The following is a 19762-nucleotide window of genomic DNA, read 5'->3' on the forward strand; positions in this document are numbered from 1 at the left end:
GGATATCAAGAAGAAGCAGCTATTTAAAGCCTTGATCACCTGCCAAACGTGGCTTTATGGGCCATATTTCCTGTCCCAGATCACTTCTCTCTTCTCTCATCTCCTGGCCGTGCTTCCCCCTCTGGCCTCCTTTGTAAAATGAAATGCCCAGCGACGGTGCTGCCATAGCTGGTGCCCAGTCCAAGGTGTTCCCATGCAGGGGTGTCCGGGGTTAAATTAATACAATTATAAGCAGGACTCCTGGAGTCCAGGTAGGGTGAACCCTCTGGATGAGCCCTTGCCCTTTATAAAGGTTTTATTTCTTTCGCCCCAGTGGGGTACGGCGTCGTGTTGGTACCGAGGGTGCGCGGCACCGTGCTGCGAGTATGAGCTTTCTGATAAACAGTGTTTCAGGTGGAGAGGAAAGAGCCCGGAGCAATCAAAGACATGAAGAGCACCAAGCAAACAATGATCATTTGCTGATCTAGACAAATTATAATTTAAAAAACATACGCATTCAGCAGAAATTATGGCTCATCATCCCATTTCTGAATGAAAATAATGCAAAGGAAACTTTCAATAATTCGTCTTTGCCTGGAAATATCTTGAAAAACTGGCCTCCAAGCCAGAGTGGGAAGTGTGAGTTTTCTGTTGGGGGCTTTCAACAGTGCTGGGTTGGTGAGATATATATTTTTCTTTTCCTTCTTCTTTATGTGTCCTGCAGGGAGAAAAAATGAAAACTCTGGCCCCAAACCCTGGGAAAATCAAGTCCTTCTCCCTGCACTGTACGCACCACGTTAACTGTGACTAAGGTGAGGTTGTGAAATCGTTCCAGAGGTGGGGAAAAACTTGAAGCTTGATCTCCATGGTTTCACCTTGCTTGAGGAGCTCTATATAAATTCCAGGTGTCTGTCTTCCGGGATGTTATATTTAGCTTTGTGCTCCTCAAAGAGCTTGCACAATTCGTTTAGGTATTTCTGATGGACTTGATCAACCTCTTCCTCAGAGGGTCTGTGCTTCCTCTGCACTGGAATTGGCTTCCCAACTGGAAAACAAGCACAGGCGTTAGGAGGAGCCAGTGTCAGGTCCCTCTGGACACTTCACACTTCTTAGCACAGAGCTGGGGTCCACCTCTCCAAAGGCGCGGTGGATGGGTTCATATGACCAGTCATGTCCTGGGGTTTGGGAGGCAGCACAGCCCGGGAGGTAGGGAGATGGAGGTTCAGATCCTGGCCTCCTAGGTCACATCGCTCCTTGCCTCAGTTTCCCCATCTGCAAAGTTGGTTAATGCCGAAGACCCTCTGTGTAGCTCTCTGAAGTAAAAAGTACCGCATCCCAGTGCAGTCCCTACAGCTGCTCCTAACATCTCAGATGTGCTGCAGACAAAGACAACGTCATCCTAATATTTGGGTTGGGCTTTCCAAGCTGTTCCCACATGGCCCTGGGAAACTGCATTGCAAATGGGGAAACTGAGGCACGGGGGAGCCCAAGGCTATCTGAATACACAAGCGATTGGGGTTCTTCCACTTTGCTCAGATCAAAGCCCCAGCCATCAGCCTCAGCCTGATTTTTATTAGGAAGCAAGTACCCACTCATCTTTAGAAAATCATGCTTTTTTCAAGGGCAAATCTAAATAATTTGATTCCCAGCACTAGAAGAAGCCCCCTCCCATCTCCCAGAGCAACCAGCAGCAGGACCAGGTGCTTGCAGGGGACAGGGAAGTCCATGAGATACCTCTCTTGCTCTGGTCTCTTACTCAAATTGTGTTTGTCAAGTGACGGAGGGTTTCATCATCGTGTAACGCTGCTCCTCATCGGACTAATGAAGAGCCCTTGTGATACTGCACAGCTCGTAAACCCATTGAGACAATCCAAACAGGTTGTAAAACAATTAGAAGTAATTGCTGGCTGTCAAACCTAATCAGTGGGGTGAGCTCTGACCTTTCCAAACAGCCTCTTTAATTAGACTAATTCACAGAGCATCAGTCATGCCGGTGGGCCAAGCATGGAGTTGTTGAAACCAGGCAAAACTTCTTCAAAACCAAAGACTTTCTTGAAATTTAGTCTCCTGTGGGCATGGTCTCAAGTCGAAACAGCGTGACTCGTTCACGTGCAAACAGGTTGGGTTTTGTGGCTGTCTGCACGGGACACCGAGCAAACCTGCAAACCGTGTAGGTTTTGTCCTACTTGTGTTTGTGAAATTAGCTTTAACCCAACGCTACTGCAGTGGTTTGTACCATCGGGTTGCGCTGGGGTTGGGGTTGGCTGCACCCCACAGGGGTGATGGGGTGGCCATGTTTGCTCTGCGGCTTTCTCAGCACAGCCCAGATGACCTGGGCTCTGCCGTAAGACCAAGCCAGGGTCCCAAACTAGCGTGACACGTGAGCAGTTGGGGATGCTCCTTTGCCAGCACATTTCTAGCCCACCGCATCTCGTGCTCTCTGCCATGATGCTCCAGCCCGGCAGGAGGATGACACAACCCAGGGACCGTCCCTGCTCCCCCCTTTGGCCAGGGTGAGTGTGGCCGGCATTGTGCCGGCGTGCCGAGGAAGGACTTACCCACGGTGCAGATGGGCCGCCGGTAGGGTACCAGCCCGAAGCTGTACTGGAAGATGCCTCGCGCGTAGAATATGGGAAGGGAGATGCCCATGATCTGCTGGAGCCGGTGCTGGAGCTGCCGCAGCCAGGAGCCCTTGGGGTTTCTCACCTGATCGAAGAGGTCGTTCTCCCCAAAGGAAAAGATGGGAACCAGAGGGGTGCTGTGGGGTGCCAAACCCAATGTAGGGGCATGAAGATTAGCAAAGCCCACCCCAAAACACCTTCCCCACTCTCCAAAATCAGCAGGAACACCCCATTACCCAGCCACAGACCGGAGCATTCCTCCCCAAGCGCCCCTTGACCCCATCCCCTGCATCACCCGTGCTCGATGGCCAGGCGGACAAATCCCTTCCTATTCTTCAGCAGCAAGGTGCAGGATCCCGGCCGGGCATCCAGCGCCTCCTGCGCCCCGCCGACGACGATGGCCAGCATGTTCCCACCCTCCAGCTTCTGCAGCACGTAGGATGCGCTCTCCTTGTCGGAGGAGACAAGGCCTGGGGGGCAGAGAGGAAGAAAAAAACGAGCATCTGTAAAACCGACACGACTGTGGTTCGCTCTGTATCTTTTTTCCCCATTATCCAGCTCCGGAGGGGTGCCAGGCACTTTATTTTCAGAGTTTTCCTACACTTTGGCGATCTCAGCCCAGCTCCTCTGAAAGGTGCTGGATTCATGCATAGCTCCGCTGTGTGAATATACAATTATCCCTTTGCTGTCTCGGGCAGAAGTGAGAAACGGGGAAAAAAATGAGGAAAAAAGTAAACTGAGAACTAGCTGCGCTTAAGCCCCAGGGAAAATCTGTTTCAGTTTGTTGTCAAATTAAACCATGTCCAACCCTGAACCATTCCAGAAGTGGTGAAACATTTGCTTTAGGTCAAAACACACACGAATTTCAGTGGATGCTGCTAATTTAAAGTGGAATTCAATGCAGAATTTGGTCCCTTGTTGTTATTTACTTACAAAAGTTAGAAACCTTTAATTCAGAAATGACAAAGCAACGTTTTTTTTATTTTTTAAAAAAATCCTTGTTTCAGGGGCTGAAATAATTTGCAAATTAAAACCTCTTTGTCAAATGGATTCAATCGACCTGAAAATGAGCTATGCACCGAACTCCCACATTACAGCGATTAAACCTTCTTTCGCCTGGGTCATAACTCTCTCATATCTCACTGTTATGATTCCTCGCTCTCCGTGTAAATATTTTTTCAGCAGCAGGAGCCAGGGTTTACATGGAAAACAGGGTGACGAATGCCCTGGGGTATCTCGGACGGAGCTGGATGCCTATGTTTTGTCTATTGAATCCTGCCTACGACATGAGCCCATTTGGCTGGAGAAGTGGCCGTTCCCCAAGACCACCGGTGAGAGATGGAGGTCATCTCCTGCCGGTCTCCAGAAATCTCTCCAGACTCCCTTTTCCCTCTCTCCATTTAATTCTTACCTATTCCTTTTCATTTCTTCTTCCTCTCCTGCCACGGGGTTTTGCAACAGCGCGAGCTGCTATTTGCATCCTCTCTCCCCGGCTGCTGCTTCCCGGCAAGCAGCAGCAGCAGCTTCGGAAAAATAGGTTTTCTCCCTCTTTCAGTGGCAACCACCATTTCCAGCCTGAATGTTATTTGCACGGGAAGAAAGAAATACGGGACCCCCCTGTCCTGCTGGTCTCTACTGACTCAGCGTTTCTGCTCACAATCTGCTCTGCATGGTGCTGTTACACAGCGCCTGGCACGGCAGTGCCCTGAGCTCAGCGGTGGCCTGTGAAGTCGAACAACATAGATAGGAGCTAGGAGGGCAATTTTTAACTTCAGAGAGTTTTTGGATGCCACCTCCAGCAGCTGTGTCCCTGCATGGGATCAGATCGGCCACAGATGGGGACAAACAGACCCTTGCCTCCTCTTCCCAAGCCTCCCTGGTGTTTTCACTCTCTGGTCCCCCAAAAAGCATCTGACTCACCCACACATCCCACCACTTGCCCATGCTGCCGCCCTGCTTACCTGCGCTCATCAGGCAGTCCCTCAAGAAGGGGACGCGAAACCACAGGGAGAGCATCATCAGGTGTGGGGTGATGCCTGGGAAGAGCGTGGAGAAGCCCGATGCCTCTGTGCAGAAATTGAGAAAGGCTCCTGCTGCCAGGATCCCGTGGGGATGAAACCCCACCAGGTAGTTCTGCCTAGGGTCCAGCTCTGCCGTCTTCACCAGCTGGACACAGGGATGGAGCAAAAAAGGGGGCCATGAGTTAGTGCTGTCACCTTGGGGGGGATGGAGCATTGGCTATGGAGAGCAGATAGGAGATTTCTGGAGGGGGGTCCCTAGCACCCACCGTGCCTTCTGTTGGAAGAGGTCAACTGGAACAACTCAATCATTTTTCACTGAGATGTATTTCCTTGCCTGTATTTCCATCCCCTCCCACCCACTGGCCCAAAATGACATTTCCAATGGCGCAGTTCCTCATGTTGCCCCGAGCTGGCCCAGATGCTGTTGGGAACCTACTTTGTTTAAAATGTCCTCCGATACATTTTCTAATATGGGGAAAAAAAGCTAAAAAGTGAGAAAAGGGTGATTATTTCCACCACCACCCCTCCACCCCACAACCAGAACAGCAAAGGGAGCGCAGAATCCCTCTGGCGATGATCCACGTAAAGCTGCTACCTGGCGCAGGGACACGTCCCTGCTCAACAACACAGTGTGGACCCAAGGTTTGTCCTGTCCTGAAGTACATGTCGGGTGATTCAAGGATGCTTTTGTACTTGGTAAGGTGAGATCCAGCTCCCAGACATCTAACAGAGAACAAGTTGATGGTTTTCTTTCCACTGGGGAAAGCCTGCAAGAACCCAGCCGCCTGTGCCCGTGTTAGGTGTCCAGGTAATCCATCAAAGAGCAATGGGTGTCTGCCCAAGGTTGCTGCAGTTTTACCGGGAGGAGGGAATGGGGAATGCCCATGCCCAGCCTCTAGAGATGGACAGCATGGGTTGCAGATACAGTGCAGCCCATGGCCAGCCCTTGAAGGCTGGCTAAGCAGCTAGCTGAAATACTCGGCCAATCTGAAAGTGGGTTTGGAGCCTGGGAGATACTACATGGGAGAACGGGTGCCACAGCAGAAGAGGGGACGATTAAAGGGGGATAAGGGACAACCAGGGTTTGGACTATGTGCGCTACGCTTGCTGTGGACTGCCCAGAGGAGAGGGGCTGGTGTGACAAACCCACCCTCGAGCTACGCCACAGAGAAGACCCCGCCATGCCAACACCAGCCAGCACGTGCGTAACCCAGGCAGAAGCAGTCGAAACTGAACGCTGATGCCTCTGCACCCTTTCTGTGCGTGCCGAGGATGCTCACAGCACCGGGGGAGGATGAACCTTTCCAAGGTTAGCCATCACAGAGCCACCGTGAATTTCCAAACAGCTCAAAGGCACTTGCGCTCAAGAAGAACCAAAGCCCTGTGCGTTGTAGCGCGTCGCCCCTCCGAGTACCCCGGTCCCATCCGCACTCGGGGAGCAGCTAATGGTGCATGTGTTTTCCTAGAAGCAGCCAGAGCCGCAGGTTAATCACGAGGGTGTATTTTACTTTTTTACGTCGTGGCTAATTTCCCATCTGTCCTAAGGCACTGTTGACTCTACACATGTGCCCATTGAAGCGCCTGCTCCTAATGAGGGGAACGGGCAAACAAGAGTCCCACCGCTGCCCGGGCGCAGAGGTGCCTAGGCAGGAAGAGGGGCAGATGGCTGAATGACTAAGTGCCCAGGGCCGCCTGCCACCATTTGCTCATTTTTGAGTAATCTCGGCTTGCATCAATGTTTCCTGCATTCATCTTCGGCTTCCAAACAGCCTTTCATCTCTGCGTGATTTATAAGCAGGGAGGCGAGATGCTCAGGTGTGTTGGAAACCACTAAATCTTCATCTGTGTGTGTGCGGGGCAGCAAGAAGAGGTGGGTGACAGCAGGCTTAACACCTGGCTGCACCCCAAGCTCACACCACCCTCCTTGCTAATGAAGAGCCGAACTCAGGGTATCCACTGAGCTGTGCAAAATGCTTCAACGGGAGAGTTCTCCTGTGCTAAGACACCTCACTTCCTTAAAAACCCTCCCTAGGAGACATCCGGCTGCTGCCTTGGTGGTCACCCCAATGAAAGGGGAGGGAGGACAGGAGAGGAAAGAATGAAGAATAGGGCCGGTAGCAATAGGACAAGGGGTAATGGTTTTAAACTAAAAGAGGGGAGATTCAGACTAGATCTAAGGAAGAAATGTTTTACGCTGAGGGTGGTGAAGCACTGGCCCAGGTTGCCCAGAGAGGTGGTGGATGCCCCATCCCTGGAAACATTCCAGGTCAGGCTGGACGGGGCTCTGAGCAACCTGATCGAGTTGAAGATGTCCCTGCCCATGGCAGGGGGGTTGGACTAGATGAGCTTTAGAGGTCCCTTCCAACCCAAAACATTCTGTGATTCTATGAATCTCTGATAAGAAGTGAGGGAAGAAGGAGGTTATGTCCCCTTACAAAGAACTAGACACCCACCAACCAGCAATTTTTCCAGCTCTATTTCTGGCTGATCATATCTTCTTTTGGTACTTTCCATTGAGATCACCTTGTGATTTATTTTATTTGTTGTAGTGCACACCTATTTTCAGCTACTGCATTTTTCATCTTGATCTGCATTATCCTATTATTTTCTGGGCTTTTTTGTTTGGTTTTTTTTTTTGTTTTTTAAAGGCTAATTCTGGCTACAGACAAAGCCAAACGCAACCCCTGGTGTTTTATGATGCCCCTGGATGGCACATCTGTCACTGATAAATGATTCCTCATCTCCCTAGTGGCCTCAATGCCACTAAAGTCTCAATGCCTACCAACTATTGTTGCTTCTGGATAGGGCCTTTTAAACCACACACGCATTTTGGAGCTTGATCATGATCTATATATCCAACTCTATGTATCCTATGCATCCGGATGACAGGAACCTCATGAAGTTCAACAAGGAGAAGTACAAAGTCCTGCATCTGGGGAGGATCAACCCCATGCACCAGTACATGCTGGGGCCCACCCAGCTTGGCAGAAAAGGGCCTGGGTGTCCTGGTGGACACCAAGTTGAATATGAGCCAGCAATGGGACCCCGCAGCAAAGAAGGCGAATGGTATCCTGGGCTGCATTAGATATATCGCCAGCAGGAGGAGGGAGGTCGTCATTCCCCTCTATTCAGCACTGGTGAGGCCACACCTGGAGTACTGTGTCCAGTTTTGGGCTCCTCAGTACAACGGAGACATGGACATACTGGAGAGAGCCCAGCGAAGGGCCACAAAGATGATAAAGGAACTGGAGCATCTCTGCTGTGAGGAGAGGCTGAAAGAGCTGGGACAGTTCATCCTGGAGAAGAGAAGGCTCGGGGGGGATCTCATCAATGTATATAAGTACCTGAAGGGAGGGTGCAAAGATGACAGAGCCAGGCTCTGTTCGATGGTGCCCTGCGGCAGGACCAGAGGCAATGGGCACAAACTGAAACACAGGAGGTTCCCTCTGAACATCAGGAAACACTTTTTCCCTGTGAGGGTGACCGAGCACTGGCACAGGTTGCCTGGAGAGGTTGTGGAGTCTCCATCCTTGGAGATATTCAAAAACCACCTGGGCACGGTCTGGGCAACCAGCTCTGGGTGGCTCTGCTTGAGCACAAGGGGTTGGACCAGATGACCTCCAGAGTTCCCTTCCAACCTCAACCAGTCTGTGATTCTGTGATTTTTTAATCCCTGCTCTAAGCCATGGGCAGCTAGAAGGTAGGTGTCTGGTCATTCAAGAGTTGGTGGATCTGGTCAATGTTTCTGCAAGAGCTGTCCCCTGCAGTAGCACTGACCACATCTTAGTGACTTAGTTGAATTATTTGCCTCTTTCCGCTTTGTAAACTGGGCTTCTTCCATGGCATAAGAAAAGGAGGGGAGAGAAGGTCCCCATGTTATCACAGTGTCTACTCACTTTTGGATGATTTCATAGGATTATAGAATATCAGAATGGTTTGGGTTGGAAGGGACCTCTAAAGGCCATCTAGTCCAACCCCCCTGCCGTGGGCAGGGACATCTTCCACTAGAACAGGTTGCTCAGAGCCCCGTCCAGCCTGACCTGGAATGTTTCCAGGGATGGGGCATCCACCACCTCTCTGGGCAACCTGGGCCAGTGTCTCACCACCCTCATCGTAAAAAAACGATCACCAGAAATTACAGAGAAACCAAAGTGCCTGAATAAGAGTGAGAAGGAAATCTGTAGCAGAGGAGAGGCTTGGGCAGTGTCTCTTACGCTGTCGGTCAGGCCCCTGGACTCTAAACCACCCTTCTCCTTCTGGAAACTCTTTAACGCAGAAACTTGATCCTCCCATCTGGTTTTTTCCCACTGTTGATTCACTCCTTCCCCCTCCTCCTGCCAGAGGTCAGTCTCTGTATGACAGGCTGTTTCCAAACTGCCAGGAAAGTTAATACCTGACACCGCACAGCCCAGCTCCCTCGTGCACCCCAGCCCCCAAGTACTTAACGGGGCTGGGGTTGAGGTGCAGAGGGGTGGGACTCCCCTCCCTCCTGCCTTGGCCGGGTTGTCATTTCCACACCCGCCGGATGGCGTTTGCTGCTCTGGTCTTTCTGGGTGAGTTGAACATTTAATAATTGTCGAAGGACTTAAGGGTCCAGCCAAGCCGGTCTGTGCATAAACATCTAAGTGAGACAAGTGCTTGACTCGAAGTTTTCTTGGTAAGACCAGTTTCTCATCTCAGAGGCATCTGAGGGATGCCAAATTAATGTGGTCCGAAGGCAAGGAGCTGTTATCAGCTCAGGGTTGTGCTCTCCAAACTGAGCCATGGGTTTGCTGGCTTCCCCAAGCTTCCCCTCGGCACGGTCGGGATGCTGGTTTGTTTCTTGGCTGCTGACAGTGGTAATGACCCCTTGTCAAAGGTGTTATGAGTCCTTCCAGATCACAGATCTGGGGTGATCCTGGCCTTCCCAATAAATGAACTTAAATTTGTGTTTTGGAGGATGAGGTCTACTTTATGCTTCTCCTTCATGGAGAAATATCTTGATAGCTACAGTTGTTCAGTGCTCACAGTGATCACTCAGTAGCAGAACCCCCCCCTTTATTCTGTCTACTCAAATGTGGGTCCAAGACATGGGTGAAACCCTGCCCCAGTTCCCCCAGCTCCCGCAGAGACATGGCGAGACCTGCTCCATGCACTGTCAGCCGTGTGAGGGAAATGCATACGCAGACGTTCAGGAGCTCTGATGAGAGGCCACGTACTGGCCAGGATCTCAAGCAAATTAATGCAAATTAATTTTAAACTGGATTAGTTAAACCGCATTAACATCCCAAGCAGATGCTCTTAGCTGGAATTAAAGTGGCTTTTGTTTGGTATTTGTTTTGTTTTGTTTTTTTTTTAATTCATTTTGGAGTGGAATTAAGCTAATTGGAATTAGGGCTTCTGAGTCACTGTATCAGCACAGGAGTTCAGCACTGGTTTAACAAGGCTGCTTTAATTCACCCCTCGAGATGTGGCTGGGGTTTCCTGGTTGTCCTCTGCGGACTGGACTGTCCTGCCCCAAACCACGGGAGGAGGAAGGATGGGCGATTCCCCGTGTAAGGCTGGTGCACTAATATTTGAGGAAAGTAAAATACTCCCTGAGTCGAAAGGGTTGGAGGGCTGGGTGCTCCAGCACGCCCTGGAGATGAAGCGGTACCCAGGCATTGTTTGCAGGGCTGAGGGGATTAAAAAGTTGTTAAGTGAGGAATTAGATCGAGTCAAGTGGAGATGAGTACGGGCAGTGCATGGTGCTTGCCGTGCCGGGGGACGGGTAGACAGAGAGAGCACTGACATGCCATGACATTGCATCCTTAGGGATGGATGAACGTGGGGTAGGAGACAGGGAATAGCATGGCATTACCCCCACAGCTGTTCGCAGAGCAGAGGAGGATGTGGTCGGGAAGGCTGGTCGGCAAGCTTGTGCCTTCTTCATTTAAAGTCTCCCGAATTGAATTGCTATTGTATGTCTATTCTTCTCTGGCCCCAAACTCTGTTTCCAAGGACGTTGTGTTCATTAATCTGCTCTTAAGTAGGATAAACCTCCTTCCAACTTTGTCCTAAGCAAATCCTCAGGTGCCTTGCTGTCTACCCATGCACCTCCAAAGAGCATCTCTTGCAGGATGAAACATGCAGCCAGTTTCTCTGTGGGATGAAACCCAGCAGAGAAAACCAGAAATCCAGCCAGAGCCGAAGAAGGAGAAATTGTGCCAAGGCGAAGAGAAGCGGGTAGCCCACCCAAGGGTGTCTGGATGGAAGACCAAAGGAAGGGCAAATATTTGAGTACTGCCAGCAGCTGCCGAGGAAGATGGGATTCAGGTCCCAGCAATGGTGTGAGTCTGAGAGGGACAGTTGGAGAAAGAGGGCTTTGGGCACTGGGGTTTTCTCCAGGTGCCACAATGCGAGGTCAGAGCTGTGTTTGCAGCAAGAATCGGGGAGTCTGACCAGCCAGGTGGGTTTAAATTGAGTTAGGATGGAACTTCATCACCCTCATTCCCAAAGCTGGGTAAGGACGGCAGCTCCAAAATGCCCAAGTCCTCCCTTGCTCTTGCGTGATGCTGCTTTTGGGGGTCTTGTAAGACCTCCTTTATCCAGTGGCTTAGCATGTTGCTTGGCAGAGCAGATGGTGGGACACAGTCCTCTGGTGGACCTGACCTCGGTGGTGGCCCCTCTCTTACTTAAGGTCACCCGAGGGCAGAGAAGAGAGGGCCAAGACATGCGACAGAGAAGTTCCTCAGAAAAGGAGAGAGAGATGGCTTTGGGCCATTTGGCCATGTCTTGCTTTTGCCCTAACAATCCCTCTTCTCTCCTCCAGCCAACAGAAGGAAGCAAAGTGAACAGCCAAGACTGCTGGAAACCAGAAATTATATTTAACGTCACGGGCCATAACTCAAAAGCCCAAGTTACAAATGATACCACTCTTCTATGAAAAGAAAGAAAATATTCCTGGCAGGGCTTGGTTCATGCGAACTTGGGCTGTCGCCTCTGCAACGCTTCGTACTTCCCCAGAACCGCAACACACTCAAATAACCCCCGTCACGGTTTATGCAATTATGAGAATGAATGAGCTGTGGGATGGAGCCATCCCAAATCATAGCTCCTAGGGGTCAATTCTCCAATAACTCATTTTAGTTATGCTAACAAAAAAACAGTAACGCCAGCAAGTCCCCAAGCACAACGACAGAGGTTGGGACTCTGCCAGTCGCTATAGATAATAAGGTCCAACTGGCACTTAGGTAACCCCAAGGCTAGTAAGATACGTCCTGTGGCTCTTCACGAGGGGAAAACAGTGCAGTGAAGACCACAGGGACCTCCTCCACATAGCAGGCACTTTTCAGGCTGCCCAGAATAAAGCTGGTAAGATGATGCCTGCTGGGGTTGCTCTGAATGATGGCAGCACCTGAAGACAAGACTTGTCCCTCTAAGACCTTAATTTTAGCTTCCTGCCGCTAGATTTAACTCGTAGCCCAGATTGTGTGATCTAAAGGTGAAACGCCTTGTCTAAGCCAAGCATCCAGCTTCAATTTATAGTCAGCAACAAAGATGGTGACTTCTGCTTGAGGACTACGGTAGACATGAGTCTTGTCAAGCTTACGCTTTCCCCATTTCACGCCCGTCCTCACCTTCTGCACGTCCATGGTGCTCCTCAGCTGAGGTTACCAAAGCGCCTTGGCTGTATGAGGGAGGTTGGTGACAGCAGTCTTACAGTGGCAGGAGGGGATGGGGATGGGGAGCAGCAGCAGTGAAGATGTGCGTTCGCTTGGCCATGGGATGGAGAAATTTGTTTTTACTGTAATGCTGGGCGTATCCTTCATAATAAAAATGCGCTGATAAATGATGGGGAAGGGACTGTGCGAATGGAGATAAGGGTTTGGGCAGAAACCTGGCAGCGGCAGACAGATCATTGGCTTCTTATTGAACATAGCATAGGTAGAGCAGTCCAAGGTATCCAAAATCTCTCTGGAGGCGACATCAACCCACAGCAGGCATCACTGGATATCTGTTCAACTGTAGCCTGCCCCAAACAGATTCATTTTACACCTCTTGGTATATTTTCCGCAAGTTTAAGACCCAGCTGAGCTCAGCCGTATAATGCAGGCCTATCATGAGGGCGTATAAGAAAGAAGGACTAGAACAGGGTTAAAATACAGGGGGGTGAAGCAGAAATAACTTTCCTGGGCGATGCACTGGACCCCCCCTTGGATTCTCAGTGCCTTTTTTCTCATCCCCCTTTTAAAAACACCCAAACTCATTCAGGTCCTGCCTCACCCTATAGCTCCCAAACCCCTAACTAAAATACAGTTAGCTCCAAGGGGAATAACCCGCGCAGCAAAGCGGTACTTGTGCAAGGGTGGTATCAGCAGAGGGTGCTCCTTGCATGCGCTGCGGAGGCACAGCTCGGAGCCTGCACGCTCCCACGTGCCAGACGCTCGCTGCAGCAAAGTGCAAATTCACCCCGCCCAGATCCCCAGAAAACAGATGCTCATCCCGAACTTTCTTCGCTTCCGCGACAGCAAACATGCCCAGGGATCCTTCAAAGGCAGCATTTAATGTCACTTCCTAAAATAAAATAGCAGGCAGCTCTTCCTGCCTCCAGACACTGATGCTTGGCCACGCTAAGTTTGCTGCCAGGACCTGGGAGGATTAGGAGCCACATTTAATCTTCCCAGAATGACTAATCCTCCAGGGATGAATGAACTCAATCTACACATAAATACGGCCCGGGGTGCTGGGTGTCCACCCGTCCGTCTCCCCAAATCCCACTCCACTTGTGCCCCTGTTGTGGCTGGGGCTTTGGGCAAGTCAGAGGTCTACGGGAGCATCCAGCTGCGCGTGCTCGGACCAAAAGCTCAGCTCAGCTCCTCATGAGAGCAGCATACAGGAGGGCAAGAGCAATATTTACGATGCTTAACTTCCACGCTGCTAGGAACAAATCAGCCCGTGCTCAGAGGTACGAAATGAAATACCTTCCACGCAAGGAAGCAAACGCGTTTGGGTTTTTTAGGTGGGAAAAAAGCTGGCAGATGGGGGATATAACAGAGTATAAAACCAGGAGCGGCCTGGGTAGGTGGGACAGGATTTGCTTGGGCTAACCAGGGAGTTTCCAATGAAACAAGCAGGGAGCAGGGAAGCCTTCACACTGCGTGGTTCACCTGGGGAGCTCCTTGCTGTGGGATGTTGGGGATGCCAAGTGTTTTTCCGTGCTCTTGCAGTGACAAATAGTAGCAGATGCATTCAGCAAGGACTGTTAAATCCTATATTCTGGCTTAGAAAGTCCTTGAGCAAAGAAAGTGTGGAAGACTGAGAAAATGTTTTAAGGAAATAATATTATGTGATTGCTCGCTTATAATACCCTTTTTATTATATTTTTGTTTTCCTCTGTCCTTTTGCCGAGCCCGCTCTGACTTCTCCCAGACCAGCGGGGAGAAAGGCTCCACCAAACCCTCCCTGCCTCCACCAAGTGAGCTGCAGCCAAATCCAGTAGCTCTACTGGTCTTACCGGTCCTCCTGCCAGGTCCTCCCTGCCTGGCAGTGGCACCCAGGGAGGGAAGGACAGACGGACAATGCAGTGTGGTGTTCAGGAGGAGGTTTGCATGGCCTTACAAAGGGAGAGGAGAAGAGGTGTCTCTGGGCTGAGCTGGCAGCTAAGTTTTAGCAAGGAGGTTGGTACAACACTGCCCAAGCTTATGGCCACAAATAATTTACAGAATATATATTGCATACAGTCATTACAGCCACATAAATAGCTCATGGCAATTCTAGCATTTTCTAAGGCAACCTTGAGAATAATTTATTGGGAACCCTTTTGGTGTTTCTTATTAAACATCATAAAATATTACCTGTCCCTTATGGTAAAACTCACCACGAGCTTTCCTGGGATGCGTTCCCATTCCTCCCCAGAAGACTATGATATACCTTTTTGGGGCCTTGCTTTGAAGCTCATCCAGAAGCCCTTAAATCACAAGTTAAGCTCTGAGGTTAGCCATAAAATAACTCACTGCAGGTCCTCAGCATCACTTTCCGCCATGCCTTTGAGCAAAGAAACTCAATGGCAGTGGGACACGGGCGAGGTAGACTTAGTCTCATCGATGGTCCCGGAGAGGCTGAGGGGGATGCAGTTCACCCAGCTGAGACACGGGAAGTTTGGCTGGCGTATGCCAGCTTCCAGCACAAAATTAAGTGGATTTACTTGAACTGTCCACAGCAGTGGAAAGGGAGGGTGATGGCCTGGTTCAGCCCAGCACATCTATCTCTACCAGTTGCACCCAGGTCCGGTGAGAGGCGATCCCAGCCTGCACAGTGCTGTATGCCGCTAACCGGACACGGTCACAGACAGCACTGCCCTTTGCTCCTTCACCGACCCAAGAAGCACATTGGGACGAGATGAAAATGGAAATGAGAGGAAGGGAAATCAGGGGAAATCAAAGAGCTCCGATTTTCCTCGTGCAACATTTGCTTTTGGGGTATCCTGGAGGTGTTGCCTTTACAGGCAGATCTAAGTGTATCCATGGTGTTGCAGTCAAGGCGGTTTGCCTTGACATCAGGTGATGTTTCCACTCTGATGAAAAGGAGGAACGTTTGCTGGGACACGCTGTCTGTGTAACCAGGTTGTGGCTTGGCAAAGCCCCCGTTTTACCTGCAGCACTCGGGTCAATGTTGTACTGAGTTGTGGCCTGCAAAAGGGCACGATGTGACATCAGAAGATACATTTCAGGCACCATCATTTTAGGGGCAGATGTGCTCATCTGAGTTGTTATAACACAAGTATGCGTAAGATCTACTCAGAAATGGTAGGAGAGATCCAGACAGACCTCATCTTCTCATTTTTTGCCCAGCCCTGACTTCTGTCCTAAATTAATCTCCTTCCACACCAATCTTGCAGTCTGCACTCCAGGATCTTGAAAATTTCGGGTGTGTTTTACTGGGGATGTGTGGTTTTTTCTCCCTGATAAACTGAAGAGAGAAACCTCATGTTTTACTGTTGAAGTGCAGGGCTGGGATTCGAAAGAGCTGGCTCTCATTTCTGGTTGAGCAGCAAACTGCGTGGGTGACCTTGGGCACGTCATCTCTGGTCCTCTCTTAGCTCCAGCTCCCCCTAATGCTTATCCCAGGCCCTACTCTATTCAGGACGGACTCTCAACCCGGGCTCTTGTTTTTCCTTTGGGCTGATGAGTCCTTTGGCTGTTTGGGCTCCCCACTTCATTTTACCTGGACTACAGCACCCAGATCCTGACTCTAGGCTGTGTCTAACCATGAGGCACAGCTGTCCGTATCTCACCTGAGTTCCCTCAACGGGCAGTGTTTCATTAAAGGAATCATCTTACAAATTCCCATAGCTTGGTCTACCCTAGAAACTCACTCCCTTGCATGGCCCATGAACTCTTCTGCTGCATTGCTCAGATTTGTACTGACTTGTGATGGCTCTGAGGCAGGACTTCGTGCTGGTCCATGCATTCATGCCATGCCAAGGGGATACCAGATAAAAAGTAAGGGCAAAGGCCTGCCACATGCACTAAAGTAAATCTGGAAATGTCACAGAAGTTCCTCTCAGGGGAACAGCGACTCTGTGAGACTGCCCAGTGCACACCCAGCTTTACCCATCCAGCCTCTTCCCCAGCAGAAGGGGACGCTGACCTTGCAGGGCGCCGGGACCTCTTGGATTTTGGTCAAAACTTGGACCTGTGTCCACTGGGTGGACAACCTGAAGAGCAGGAGTGTCACAATATAGACATGGAAGACAGGAAAGGGGAGATTTCCCTAACTGCTGGAATGCAGCAAGGTTGAACGGGTGCGTAAAAGGCAGATGATTAAAGGATGCAGTTGTGAAACCGGTGGTCTACATTTTTTCTGGGTCTTGCAGTAATCTGGGAGGTGGGAAGACAATCCTTCAACACTGACCTCCAAGCACCTCATGCCACGACTGCTGGCCCCAGACCCACCTCCAAACACCAAAGATAAAGCTGGTCCCCAAATCTCCTACGAGCCGATGGGATCGGTGGCACTTACCGTGATGGGGAAATAGTCCCTCATGTACCTCCAGACGACGCTGTTCCGGATGGCGTGGATCCGCCTCCCGCCCTTGCTGGGTTTTTCCCTGTCTATGAACCACCATGCAGCGTAGAGGGCACTGACCAGCCAAAAACGCGTGAAGAAGAGGGCGATGAAGGCAGCGGTGCAGCACTGTGCTGAGAGAAAAGCCAGACAGTGAGTTGGCAGTTGGGTGAGGTGGGCGTTGGGAGAGGAATGATTCACCTGAAGGGACCCGGTCTGTTTGGAGCCGGGATGGAGCCCAAGCCTTCACTGGGCTTGCTGCTGAATTATTTTATCACTGTGAAGGCACCTTTGGTGCAAAGCGGTGGTTTCTTTCCTGTCTGCCCCAGGAACCCAGAGAGCAACCAAGCACCATCCTTGCAGCAACCACCTATTTCTCCAAAGGCCACCGTGTCCCCCTCTTCCCACAAGTCTGATGGACCTCACTGCATCCAGAGGGTCCTCGTGGATCAGATCTCTATCCCTTTGCTGTCTGGCTTTTCTCTGGAGTCAGTCTGACCTCTGCAACGATAATGCCCGTGTTTTACCCCAAAACTCCTGTTAATACCCCCTGATGACACCTGGCATTTTGCAACAGCAGCAAAGTGGGGCACTACGTCCTGTCTGCACAGTCCTCAATAGCTTTGTCCTGAGCTATCGCTTCCCCATTTTAATTGTGTCTTGGATTTTTAATTTTTTATCTTCCCATATATAAGATTGATTTTTTTCTTATTGATTTTGGACCTTTTCCTCCACTTCTCGGGTTGACTCTCAACTCTAATCTTGGCCTCTAGAGGATTTTCAGTCCTTTCAACTCGGTGTCATCACAGATTTTATAAGAATGCTCTATTTCATTCCCTAAGACATTAATGACTTGGGACTTTCCCAAGTCATTAAAGACTTTTCTGAGCTGCTTCCAATCAGTGCTCAGCTTTGCCCTCTACCACCCACCTCCCTCATGCCCTGTGTTTTGGCATGGGAACAACAGAAGAAAAGTCTGTGTGCAAAACAAGCATCACTTGGTACATCAAATCCCACCCAAGCCCAACGTTGTCTGTCTGCACAGAGACTGGGAAGCGCTGATGGCCACCAAGCTGCCACCTGGTGAAGCAGATGCCCTAAGAAGTGCCTGGGAAGAGCTGTGTCCTCTTCATCTGTCCCTCTGGAAGCCTTGGTGTTGTCTGGGAAGGAGGAGATGGAGCTAAAAAAACCCCACCCATTTATCCAAGCCCTTTGCCTCACCCAGCTCATGGGTTACATCATGTTTGGCGGGCTGTATGTTTTGTTCTTCTCTGGGTCTTCATCACAGATCCGGCACCCAGGGCTGAAGGACATGAGGATGGAGATGCCCTGTTCAGCTTCAGCTGCGAGATAGATGCATCCATGCCCTCATCCTCTGAGACCTGGATTTTCATCTTTGGGAGTCACCCGGCACCTGCCCTCTCCATCTCATCTCAGCTAAGGCCTATCAAAGAAGAGGCACACGATGCTCTCATTTGAGACCTCCTTGTACCTCCTGTTTGCTTTAACAGCAAATAAGTAGAAAGGAGAAAGTAGAAAGGAGAAATTAGTGTAAGGACAAATAAGTAGGTCTGGTTTGTAGCGTTTTTTTGTGATAAGTCACCCTGATCCTAGAGCTTTGATTGTAAAAACAAATCCCCGCCCCTTTTTAAAACACTGGCATGATGGTACTGGTAATTCCCATGGGGGGGGGGGGGAGGGAAATTAGCAGGATCCTAAACCTCCTTAAAGCTGAAATGGGATCTTATGTCCTCGTATAGGTAGAGACACTGCATCGAGCAGCATTTGAACAGAAAAGCAAGGCAGGTGCCTGGGTAGGCACTAATAGAGTGCATGGGGAAATACTGCAGCTCTCTGCAGAGCAACAGGTCCAACCCGCGATGCATCCTCCAGGTCAGAACGAACCACTGCTCGTGCCTGGCGCCACTCCTTTCAAGTGCCACAGACGCCGTCTTTATAACTCGAGGGAAAGAGCATCCAGCATGAAGCAAAGCTCCGGGGTCCACGTGACACATAAACGCTGCTTGAGGAACAATGCGGAGGTTGCAATTTTGCTGTTAATGGGTGATGATTAATGGTTAATGTTAATGAGCGGTTAAACATTGGAACAGGCTGCCCAGGGAAGTGGTGGAGTCCCCATCCCTGGAGGTATTTAAAAGATGAGTAGATGAGGCGCTTAGGGACATGGTTTAGTGGGCATGGTGGTGTTGGGTCGACGGTTGGACTCGATGATCTTAGAGGTCTTTTCCAACCTTAATAATGATTTTTATGATTCTGTGATTCTACTGCACCTGGGAGCCAGGTCATCAGGTCTGCTGCAAAACTGTGCAATGCCCAATTCTCTTTTTATCACACCGTGCAAAGCTCAAAGTACATTCTGCAAAATGAAGGAGTTGCTCTGGTCCAAATCCACGCACTTATCATCCAAATGAGGCTTTATCTTGCAATGATATAATTATTAATTTCTCCCTCAGTTCATCTGCAATTCAACTTTTGTTTTGCAGAGCAGAATTTGCCCATAGTGACCTTCACTTAATCTTAAGATTATTTTTTTTTCTGTGCTTGTAAAATCTTACAGTGTCCTGGCTGCTGTGGAAAAGGAGCCCATTCCTGTCCCAGAATGGACCCTCAGTCTGAAAGTTGCTGTGGATGGGACCAAAGAGACAGGGAAGTTCCAGAAAATGTACAGTTAAATCCTACTGTCTGCATCCAAACCAATCCCAGCCTTAGGCAGACACATGGTTATTTGTGGGCTGTATTTGTGCGAGAGGGAGGCACTCTGTACCGCTGCCTGGTGTGCGAGGGGAAGTCACCGTAGCTGCTTGGATCAAGGGAGATCGCTGTCCCCCTTCCAGCTTTCTTGCAGATGGCTGTGTGTCATGTCCTCAAACTTCTGAATGAAAACAGAGCAAAGGCAGTGCGATCCCATGGATTAGGCACCGAGACTTTCTGGACCACCAGTGGGAAGATATTTGCCACGGAGCGGTAGTGCTGCTTCCTGAAAACTATGTCAGGTCCCCAGGCTGGGTCCACCACCAGCCCCACTGCCCAGGACTTCATGCTCTTCAGCCTGGCTCCAGGATCCCTTCACCAGCACCGACCCGGCCTCTTTTA

At 50.2% G+C, this 19762-nt stretch overlaps 1 protein-coding gene across 1 annotated transcript in view; it reads right to left on the reverse strand.

Moving 5' to 3' along the window:
* Positions 1 to 692: 692 nt before the first annotated feature.
* MOGAT2 (monoacylglycerol O-acyltransferase 2) overlaps positions 693 to 19762 on the reverse strand; it is a 28380-nt gene continuing 9310 nt past the window's right edge. Inside the window, exons 2-6 of the mRNA XM_076332181.1 lie at positions 16604 to 16782; positions 4562 to 4766; positions 2896 to 3070; positions 2538 to 2737; positions 693 to 1024 (exon numbers count right to left, since the gene is read on the reverse strand). Of these exons, the coding sequence (XP_076188296.1) occupies positions 870 to 1024; positions 2538 to 2737; positions 2896 to 3070; positions 4562 to 4766; positions 16604 to 16782 (914 nt within the window). The 3' untranslated portion in view covers positions 693 to 869. The remainder of the gene's footprint in view (positions 1025 to 2537; positions 2738 to 2895; positions 3071 to 4561; positions 4767 to 16603; positions 16783 to 19762) is intronic.

This window comes from Aptenodytes patagonicus, chromosome 1, assembly GCF_965638725.1.
Source record: "Aptenodytes patagonicus chromosome 1, bAptPat1.pri.cur, whole genome shotgun sequence".
Taxonomy (NCBI): Eukaryota; Metazoa; Chordata; class Aves; order Sphenisciformes; family Spheniscidae; genus Aptenodytes; species Aptenodytes patagonicus.